Source organism: Adelges cooleyi, unplaced genomic scaffold (assembly GCF_023614345.1).
Source record: "Adelges cooleyi isolate 19-005CV unplaced genomic scaffold, UGA_ACOO_1.1 ACOO_flye_CR_arks_rails_tigmint_CR_PRNA_11, whole genome shotgun sequence".
NCBI lineage: Eukaryota > Metazoa > Arthropoda > Insecta > Hemiptera > Adelgidae > Adelges > Adelges cooleyi.
The window spans coordinates 89241-100215 of record NW_026095763.1 but is presented as its reverse complement, the minus strand read 5'-3'; the positions used below and the strand labels follow the sequence as shown (position 1 = coordinate 100215).

The 10975-nt window shown below is 31.2% G+C and overlaps 1 protein-coding gene across 1 annotated transcript; it reads left to right on the top strand.

Annotated features, from left to right (window-relative positions):
* The first annotated feature begins 1170 nt into the window (after positions 1 to 1170).
* Positions 1171 to 4097, top strand: LOC126847597 (H/ACA ribonucleoprotein complex non-core subunit NAF1-like). Its single transcript, XM_050587905.1, has 5 exons — positions 1171 to 1325; positions 1434 to 1554; positions 2285 to 2493; positions 2573 to 3350; positions 4055 to 4097. Exons 1-5 carry the CDS (start codon positions 1301 to 1303, stop codon positions 4095 to 4097), a joined length of 1176 nt encoding a protein of 391 aa, XP_050443862.1. The 5' UTR covers positions 1171 to 1300.
* The last annotated feature ends 6878 nt before the right edge of the window (positions 4098 to 10975 follow it).

Genomic DNA, 10975 nt, shown 5'->3' with positions numbered 1-10975 from the left:
GAATCAGCTTAAAGTTTGTAGTAAAAGTTCCAACCGCATATGATTTTGGATCTACGGTGTTCTTTTCGAGTAAATTGATCCATAGAAAAAAGTTATCGTGACTTCAGATAAAAAATAAAAAAAAAACATCTCGACAAAACCAATATCTTCCAGCTATCGCATCGAAGCTACGAAACTTGTAATAATTTATATTCCACTTAATATTTTAAATAAATGTATTTTGATTTTACTTTTGAGAAGGTGTCGCACCACTTTTTTTCGGCATGATAAATGTATCTCGGTCAAGACACTTTACTGAGGAACTGAGCGGGATTAGTGTAAAAGTACATCTGTATAACATTAAAAATTGAGACTTTATACAATTATTGACATGGTTGATTTTTGATTAAAAAAATGTTACCATAGATAGCTTTTGAAAAACTGTTAGTTCAACATACCTAACATGATAACTCAGTTTCGAAAATAGTCCAAGTCAAAACTTAGATAAAGTCAGTAACACAAATTAACTAAGTAATGGCTTGAGATCAATTAGGTCACGGGCTGAAGAGGGCAGTATGACCACTGTCTCGGTATCGATGCTCCCAGCTCATTGTCCTGTGTGTCTGTTGTCTACCTTACCTATAATGGCTGGATATTAGCTGCCCCCTACTTCATATAATCACTGATTATATGGAGGAGACATTGTAAATTAAATTATTATTATGAATTGTTTATGAATTGAAGTAAACAAGAGTTATTTTATTTATCAAGACAATTACAATAATAGTATGTTACCATTTTCTGACATTATGGTAAACATTAAGGACGGAGAAATCGCGTAGACGAGAACTGGAACTGGAAATTTTATAAACATGATCTTTAAAAACAATATTAACTTCTTAGTTCTTAAACCAAAGTCCCAAGCAACATACTGGCAACAGGCAACTTGCCAATGACAAGGGCTAAAATTATTGTCAACACAGTTTCAAGTTTACCAAAAGCAAACGGCGGATAGCAAACGTCGAAATGTGTTATCTTTTTTATCATATTGTTATTGACAAGTCTTATCTTGGTCATGATAATTACAGTGGCTACCACGGTATACCTTAATATACCGCAGAATACCACAGGTTATCTAATCTGTGATAATACTGTTATCAAATTTGTTATCTAGACTAGTCGAATGACCATGTGCGCGACATGTTGTCATACAATTAAAATTTAAATATTTTTTTTATAATAAGTATTAAATGTTTTAATATTAGATTAGTAATAACTACCTTTTTAAAGGCCAATTAGTTATAGCTACCTTTTCAACAAAATGGATCAACCAGAGCCAATAATCGGTAACATTTTTTTTCCTAATACCTATGTATTTTGTCTTGACAATTTAAATTGGAACAACCTGTATACTTTTTTATGTTGTTTATTAATTTGTACTGATTCGTTTTCAGCAATTAAGAACACCGACCAAAGTCCTCCAGTGGACGACTGTGATGGTGGTGATGTTGGCGAACCGGATCCGCTTGACATAATATTGACTGAAGTTCGAATGAAACCACGGGAAACTATCATGTAAGTTTTTACACATGCTTGTACACTGTTGGTCATTTAAATAAAAAAGCATCAGGATGGTTATAAGGTGTTGCAACTTTTATGAATGTTTAATAGCACAGCTACTTAAATGTCATTAAAATGTAGCCATTCTTTTTGTAAAATTAAAATGACAAGTCACTTGTGGAAATATGTTTCTTATTATTTCAAGTCCTATCTACAATAATATTACACGAGCATGTATTTTTTTATGTTTCTACAGTATTATTATTTTGTTGTATCCAATAGTTCTTGTAAATATATTTTTCTCGAATAAACTAATAATAGTATTACGATACTTTTTCGAAAATGTTTGTCAATTTTCTTTTTAAATTTTACATAGATTAAAAATGATTATACCGTAATAAACTATAATATAACTATGTAAAAATGTATATTTTACTTAACATTTAAAAAAAAAAGTATTTTGTTTTTACTGTTAAGGTAAACAAATTATACTTATAAAAACGTTATTATTTTAAATATTATTGTTTTTGCGTTTGTAAAAGTAAACAACGAATTAGTAAAAATTCCAAACACGTTTTTTTTTATTAACCAAGTACCATAATATTAGTTTGATTGTCAATTGAAATAATGGTTTGATGAAATACTAATTTAATTTTTCAAAAAAGCTGTTGTTTGCTGTACATAAATGAGCAAACATTGTTTAATACTTTTTATGTTAAAAAAAAACATATTTTAATATTTATAGCTCAGATAGCAGCAGTAGTGAAGAAACTTCAGACAACGAAGGCAGTGTAATTTCAATAGCGTCGTCTAAAGACACGTATAGCGGTATACCAAAAACTAAAGGAGAGCTTTCTTTAACGGATCTGCCCCCCATTGAGGATTTATGTATTTCTGTCGAAGAAGAACAGTGCAAACCTATTGGGAGCATTAAAAGTATCGTCGATTCTTTAGGTGATTTTTTAAAAATATTTTCCTTGCTGTTAAAAGAAAAAAAAAATTATAACTATAATATAATATGTGTGTGTTTCAGTTGTTGTGGAAGCGTTCATTAACGTTCCGCCACTCGACATTGACTCCGTTTTGTTTGTCGACCGTGGGAAGCGCGCCTTAGGAAAAATATTTGAAGTGGTCGGGCCAGTCAACAAGCCATATTACACTGTACGTTTCAATGGTTCTGACCATGTACAAAAATTCAACGTCAACGTCAAGGAAACGGTTTATTGTGCACCTCAAACCGATTATACATCTTACGTATTCATTTCGAAAGTGATGCAACATAAAGGTAGCGATGCCTCCTGGAAGGATAACAATGAACCGCCGCCAGAGTACGTTGAGTATTCCGATGACGAACAAGAGAAGTTAGCGAAAAAAAATAGAAAAAGAAATAAAAAAACTGTACCGGAACGCCATGTACAGCAGCAGCAGCAGCAGCAGCCGCCACAGCCACAGCAACAACAAGAAATTCCTCAGACTCTGGTACGACAACAACAACCGCAAAGCCCACAAGTTTATCGGCCACAGGGGAACGCTCAGTACCAACAACCAGTGCCGCCAGTATATCATCATCAACAACAACAACAACAGCCGTATCCGCAATTTCAACAGCAACAAAAATATCCTGCGTGTCAACCTCCGCAACAGTACGCTCAATCCTACCAACAGCCACAGCAATACCCTCCGTACCTTCAACCGCAACAAATATATCCTACGTATCAACAGCCGCCGCAACAATATCCCCTACAACAACATTGTCCTCCTCCTTTCCTCCGCCGCAAATACAGCCGCCCCAACAATATCCACAGCCACAAGTACAGCCGCCCCAACAATTTCCAACATACCAACAGCCGCCCCAACAATATCCTCTGTACCAACAACCGCCGCAACAATATCCTCCATATCAACAACCTAAGGGGCCTTAGCTCCTTCCGGATTTAAATTTGTTGTTAACTTTTCACCGATACTATGATATAGTATTATGTATTACGTAATGAAATTATTTTATTGGTATGATGTTATCGTAAATAAGTAAGGAATTACAGCTCTGTCCCTCAATTTGTATTAATTGTACTTTGCTGTAGGGTATACAAATATGACTTTTGTAAATTAATTTATACTCGACTATTTTTATAGCTTTCCATCTTTATGTTAGTTAGGTCTACGACGCCCTGCCTTCCTGCTTTTTATAATAAACAATTTGTTTGAACAATTTCTTGTTAAAAAAATATGACCGTTAATATTATGCTGTAGTCGGCTGTTGATGAATTTCCACTTTACACTAAGTGTCCTTTTATCATTTGAACTACTTGAAATAATACACGACTAATATTGATCACTGTTTGACCACACAGTTACGGCATAGTTCCAAACCGAACTTGGTCGAATAAAACGAATAAGATAAAAAAATTAACGTACATAGTTTTAATAACAAGCATGAAAATAAATTTGAATTCATCGTGCGTACAACTATTATATTTCAGGTTCTCGTTAACTGTTAATTATGTATTACGTTTAGGAAATTGTTCTCAAACATTATCGATGGTATAAGTAAAAGTTAATTAAGCTAAAATTTGTAAACATATACCTATCATAATACCAATCTATTTTGATTCACTGACACATAGCAACCTGGAAATTGACGACGGTCAAAGTGTAATTTCCCCCCCCCTTTTTTTTGTGGAGGGGTCCTTAATAAAAAAAAAAACAGTTTGACTACGGATTTTCGAGAAAATTGTATATGTTGTAGTTCCATAATAGATCTACATTCGGTAAAATGTTCAGACCTCAATCCTAAACACTTTGCTCGAAAAAGTGATACGAAGAAAAAATGTCTACGCCTTCTGGGGGAAAGAGTTTATGTTATTTTGTTGGTTTGTCAGTATTTATCGGTAGTACAAGTACTATGTTCAAAAAATATTCCATACAAATTAGGATCAATTGGAAAAAATTTAAAATAGTTATGGAGTGCCGTAGTTTTATGTTGAAAATATGTACATTGTTTTTTTGTTTTTCTCGATTTTGAAGGGTTTAAGTGGGAAAGTGGCTTTAAAATTGTTGGTCCAATTGAGTACCTTGCGGGTACGATTTTTGATTTATGGAGATGCTACAAGAAGAAATCGGTTTAGCAGTTTAAAAGGCATTTTCATTTAATTAAACGAGCAAAATGATGAAGTCAGTATATACTATACATAAGCCTTTGTCATATGAAGAGGTAAGTAATAGTATTATAAAAATAATTAAGTTAAATTGATATATTATTTGGTTAAAAGAAGACATTTTTGGAAATAATACGTTAAAAAAAAAACTTTTTCCAAAAGGTGTTACCTATTTCCAATTATTTTTTTGACAAAGCGTAGTATTTCTGGCAATTTAACATTTTGCAAAAAATAATAATGGTTTTAAGGAGTTTTGTATAGGCAATATCGAAGTATAAAGAATTTTTAAGAACATTTTACTATGTTAGTTGATTAACCAGTTAATTTGTATAAGCTTCGGGGTATTATTTTTAATATTGTAGTATATTCTAATAACCAATTTCGAATTTCTACTGCTGTTCGAATACCACGACTGTATAATATGTATTGATATAGTTTTGGGTGTGATGGAGAAAATTAGTAGATGTAATGTCGGATGTGTTTCACTATACAATATGATAATGTGGTCACTTTATTTTCTGATTCTTCAATAAGAATAAAAAAATTGTTATTCATTTTTTGAACGTATGGCTCTTAAAAAAAATTAAAATAATAAAAGGACGTTTAAACCAACTTATGCTAACCGCACTTTCTCTCCTATCCCAACAGTAATAACTTAATAAATAATTTTCAAAGATTATTCAACTGCTCATTGACATCCGTCCCGTCTTCGGGTCCACTAATTTAACCCTATCGACTGTCGTTTCGGCCTGGCCTAGCCAAACGGACACGTTACAATTACTATTCACTTATTACTAAATAATATATATTCAAATATTACAAATGACTGTATATTATAAACATTTTGCTTGTTGTTAAATTTCAGTAACCATACCTGCAGATTTATCAATAACGACACTCTACGAAGCTGACAATAATATTAACAGTGTAAAGGAACATAAGCAATATGGAGGTAATGAATTTTTTTGTAGATAAATAAATAAATTTCCAATTTTTTATAACTTTTTTACTTGAATATAATCTGGTAGAGTTTAATTTTATTTAAAAGCACATTAAATACATTTACACTAAGCTAAAGATTTCCAATTAAACAAAAAGGCCTAAGAATTTAACATTTTTTTTTTAATAAGGATTTTATCCCTGATTTTGAATTAAAAAGTATTTATTAATGGTAAAAGGGTTTATTATAAAATGTTTTTATAGATTGCATTCAACAATATAATTGTAATGGGTTGGCTGTACGTCGTCGTACTAAAAATATTTAGAATTCATTCGTATTTAATACATTTTAACATATCCTTAAGGTGCAGGTACAACAAATGGTAGCCATTTGATAGATATGTAAACTACCCCATCTTCGTTAATGACTTTCTGATCATTACTATTCTCATAGTTGCAGTCCGCGTGGTCAACGTTTATGAATTTAAGATCTTCTGGTGTTATATGACCATTAAATACACTTGAAAACAACTGTAAATAAAAAAAAAACCAATGAATTTATTTAACTGCATAAATCAGATTCAATTAATTAATTTTTCTTTTTATTCCAAAACTATAAATATCAAAAATCCGAAGCGATTGTTATTTTGTATTTACTTCATTTATGATTTCTTTGTCTAACGTCACTGATCTGGACATAAAGGCTATATAATGTGTGAAGCCATGGCCATTTCGTCTTTTTGCGCATACGTATATACCCGCATAGGATTCATAGTTAGTGTTGAACACAACCATAGACGGTTTCTTGTTTGCAGGATCTGCAAACAAGTATATTATACAATTTTCCAATTGGGTATCTATACACTGTGAAGTGGTTTATACTGTCGGTAGGTAAATTTAATGAAACGCTAAAAATCATTCAGCTTTAAACAAAAAGGAATTGTTGATTTATCGGGTGTAGCACAATGAAAGAATTCACAAAAATATTAAAAGAAAACTGTCAAATCATCGCACGAACTTGAGTAATCAATTCTAAGATCGGTAAAAGTCAATTGTGATGGTGAATTTGTATTGGCTTCCAATGCTCCAAACATGAATTTGTAATCGGATTTAGCTTCGTGATCTGCCATATCATCGATTTTCTGTGTGTAAATATCATACACCAAACATCGAGTAACGTATAACGTCGTTTTTACGACGTACCATGGCCCTAAAAACTATAGAAAAAGCGACGGGTTAGAACGAGTACACGCAGGAGTTAGTTAAAACAATATTTCTAAGAAAGTTATTTTGTTGTTGTTTTTAGGAAATGTCAGCTAGGTCTATAAACAAATATTTATACAGTAACTAAAGATTTAGTTTCCGAACATTTTGTATGTCGACTCTTTTCCGCCCTGACCTCGAAAAGTAGCTGATATACCACCCCTCCTACATCTCCCAATTATTATTTTCCTAAACACAAGTCAGTCATACTTGTACCAAGTTTATTTATTTTTATTTATCATAAAGTTCAATTTTACTGAACTTTATGATTTAATATTTGAGGCGTTTCAAAGTTCTGGCGGAACTAGCCGATTTACATACATTTGTCAAATTGTATTTATAGTTTTGGGGTCGCTAAGTCGGTTGGTAAAAATTCCGATAAAACAGAAACTTCTAACGGTGGGGATGAGTAAGAAGTGAAATGAACAATTATATATTATAAATGACCCACATTAGTTTCCTATATATATTTTTATGTAACAATAAATTATAGGCTTAAGTTAAAAAAAAGGTAGCTACATTAATTATAAATACAGTAAAGCTAGTAGATGCTTAACCAATGATAACTATTATGGTTGATTACCACACCGTAGTTAATTGTTTTATTTTATTATTTTATATCCTATCAAGTATCAAACGCGTTACTTCAACTTACTTTTTTCATATCGAAATCTTTCACAGGTTCTAAACTAAGACATTCATGTCCCGAAACGACATTCAAAGAGCTAACTAGCAACATACATAAAAGACCCAAGCCATTGAATTTCATCGTATGACGGTGTCTATAAACACGTAAATTGAATACTTTTAAAATCTAAAAAAAAAAAAAAATCATTGCAGTTATTGTATTGCAGTCAAGTTGTCATCTTGTACTACGTCTGATTGTAGTGTATTATTACAATTGAGAAAATTAGTAGATGTATAGTCGGATGTATTTCAACATATAACGTATTACTATGGTCATATAATTTTCTGATGCTCCAGTAGAAATAAGATAATTGTTATTATTATTATAATTTTTTTTTTTGTGTAGCTTTTTATTTAGAAAAAAATAAAAGACGTCTAAACCAACATAACCTAACCACGCTTACGCTCCTATCATAACTTCAAAGAATTTTCAACAAGCCGTACTGTTTTTAACATTATTTTTAATTTAAAAAGTTTATGAAACAGGTACGTTAACAATTATTGAAAAAAAAACATAAAATTGCGCTTTTCAACAATACATTTTTTTATCCTAAAAGCAACGTATAAAATTTGACTGCAATTAATAATATAGTCCAGAGAAAGTGTTTTTCTTTTTTTTTTCAATTAAAAATTGTTATAAAATAAAAATGTTAAAATGTGTTTCAGCTGTAAGAAACTTTACGCAGATCAGCGTTAGGCACGAGATAATTAACAAATTAATTAAATTTAATAAAATATTACCTTCATTTACTTGTATTATTTAAAAATATTTTAAAAAACCAGTACAGTGGGATCGGGGCATAGTGGGGACAGAGCATAGTTGGGTCGGGGTATAGTGGCGACGGGGAGGTCAAAGGTTTACAGGAATTTTTAAATCTGAAAGTGATAAAATCACTTTCGAAAAAACGCTTCGATACAAATCGGTAGTTAGTATTTTCAAGCCAGTACAGTCCAAACCAAGCACAGTATAAACCAGCAAAGTTAGAAAGTATTAAATTGAGTTTCTGTATTTACAAATAAGCACCAAAGCGTTAATTTGAAAGTGATTTTATACAAGAGGACTAGTACAGTAGAGTATAGGCATAATGGAATCAAAGCAACGAGGGGACGGAAAGGTCACAGGTCTACAGGAATTATTATAAATAAAAGTGACAAAATTGAATAAAATGACTTTCAAATAAACGCTTTGATGCTTATTTGTAAATACAGAACCTCAATTTAATACTTTCTAACTTTGCTGTTTTATACTGTGCTTGGTTTGGACTGTACTGGCTTAAAAATACTAACTACCGATTTGCATCGAAGCGTTTTTTTAAAAAATTCCTGTAAACCTGTGACCTCCCCGTCGCCACTTAGCCCCGACCCCACTGTACTGTTTTTTTTTTTTGCAAAAACGAAGTGGACCAAATAACACATATACAATGTCTTGTTAAATTTAGTTGGAATGGTGGACGATTCAAGTTTCAGCCGTTTGTACTCCATAGTTTAAATTATAATCGCTTATTCTCGATAAATTCAATATTTATGTATTATATACTTCCATTAGAGCAATCTCACACAAACTATTTATACATCATAGATTATATTATTTCAAAGTTCTGATATACATCTATTTTACTAGATTGACAATGTAGAAAACAAAACGCAACTAAAAAAACCTTTTCATAGATCCTTAAAATGTAAAGGGTGTGGTAGTGAAACGGGTTTTCCCATTTAAATACATTGGAAAATCGCCCGTTTTAATGCCCCCCCCTGTATATTAATTTCTTGTTATTTTCTAAAGAAACAATGAGTTTGTAACATTTAAATTAAAATTAAATCGTAAGCCGGGTCCACACAGAGGTTTTAAAAAAACAAAACAAAAACTCAACTTTTTTCTGTTTATAAAAAACAGAACTGTAAAAAAACATTTGTCCACACTGAATTGACAAAAAACCTTAACAAATCATGAACAAAAATTAAAATACTATGTTTGTGTTGGGTTTTTTTTCATCTATCCATTCTGAAAAGATCGTTTTTGTTTTAAGAATTACATTTTTTTAATAATTAAAATATTAATGTAGAAACTGACAAGAGATATCGAAGACGAGGAAGGTATACTAATATTGGGTGCTGGATATATTTATTTAAATGTTCAAAATAATAAAAAAATTAAAAAAAAGACGTTTTTGGGTAAGACCAACGTTACAAAAAAGAAATGTATATGAATCAATGAACTTTTAAAATATTTACGGGATGATGACATTGGTATAATATAAACAAGTTATTAATATAACTTGTTTTTATTTCTTAACACATTAATATTTAATTACATTTAACAATTAATATTTAAACACAATTTCGTGTCCACACCGAGCTATAGTGTTCATGAAAACAAAAACATCTATACAATTTTCCACCACGAACAGGACACGGTTTTGTTCTTAAAAAGTGGTACTTGAGCACAAAACTTAATAGTATCATTCTGCATAGATATACATAAAATTGTTTTAATGATTTGATAACATTTTTTTTAAGATTTTAGGTGTGTTTGTTAAAATATACGCAATCTGCGATAACACAGTTTTCCGGCAATTAAAAAAAAACTGTAATGCCGAATTTGTTTTCCGTTTAATATGTTTGTAACGAAGTCCTTTTCGTATGCAGGTTTCTTATAGGTTTCGTTATGAGAACTATATGTGTTGCGGTCGAGCGTGATCGGTTCCCAGGAGTGAGTGGTTTCTTGTTTTTGAAAATTAATATTAAAATCTCCTGCCAAGTATAATAAATGACGAAAAACCGAATGTAATATAGGTTATCAAGTACTTTTAAGGGTAAAAATGTATTTTGTAGTAATAAAATATAAATATTTTATAAGTTTTTAGACTTCTTGCAATATAAATTATCATAAAAGTTGAAAAAAAATTTGTAAAAAAATGCAAAAAGCGTTGAGAGGGGAGCCGGATTTGAACCCGGTCCACTCACTCTTGGGAACCGATCACGCTCGACCGTACCACATATAGTTTTCATAACGCGTTACATTTTTTCTCGGCTAGGTCTCCCCCCCCCCCCCCACGCCAACCCGCGATAAGGAACTTATCCGATTTGCATCGAAGCTAAAAATTTCTAGTCAAACAAATAAACAAATTATTCAACGTTTTAGATTTCATTAGATTTAAAATACAAGAAGCAACTCAGCAAAATCTTTTGACTACTCAATTTCGAGCTCTAAAATTTAACTACGCTTGAATCATAATTATTCTTACTATCATTATTGTTTAAAGAAAAATCGTTCATTAAAAAATGACGAGAGGAAAACACGGCTTTAGGGAATGTCAAATAAAGAAATATAAAATCCTTATGAATAAAGTTAAGGCTATTATAAAAATTTTAAAAATATATATCTATTTCAA

Coding starts and splice junctions, on each gene's coding strand:
- LOC126847597 (XM_050587905.1), top strand. CDS start 1,301: ATGGATCAACCAGAGCCAATAATCG. Junction 1,555..2,284: donor AAACCACGGGAAACTATCAT/GTAAGTTTTTAC, acceptor TAATATTTATAG/CTCAGATAGCAGCAGTAGTG. Junction 2,494..2,572: donor AAGTATCGTCGATTCTTTAG/GTGATTTTTTAA, acceptor TGTGTGTTTCAG/TTGTTGTGGAAGCGTTCATT.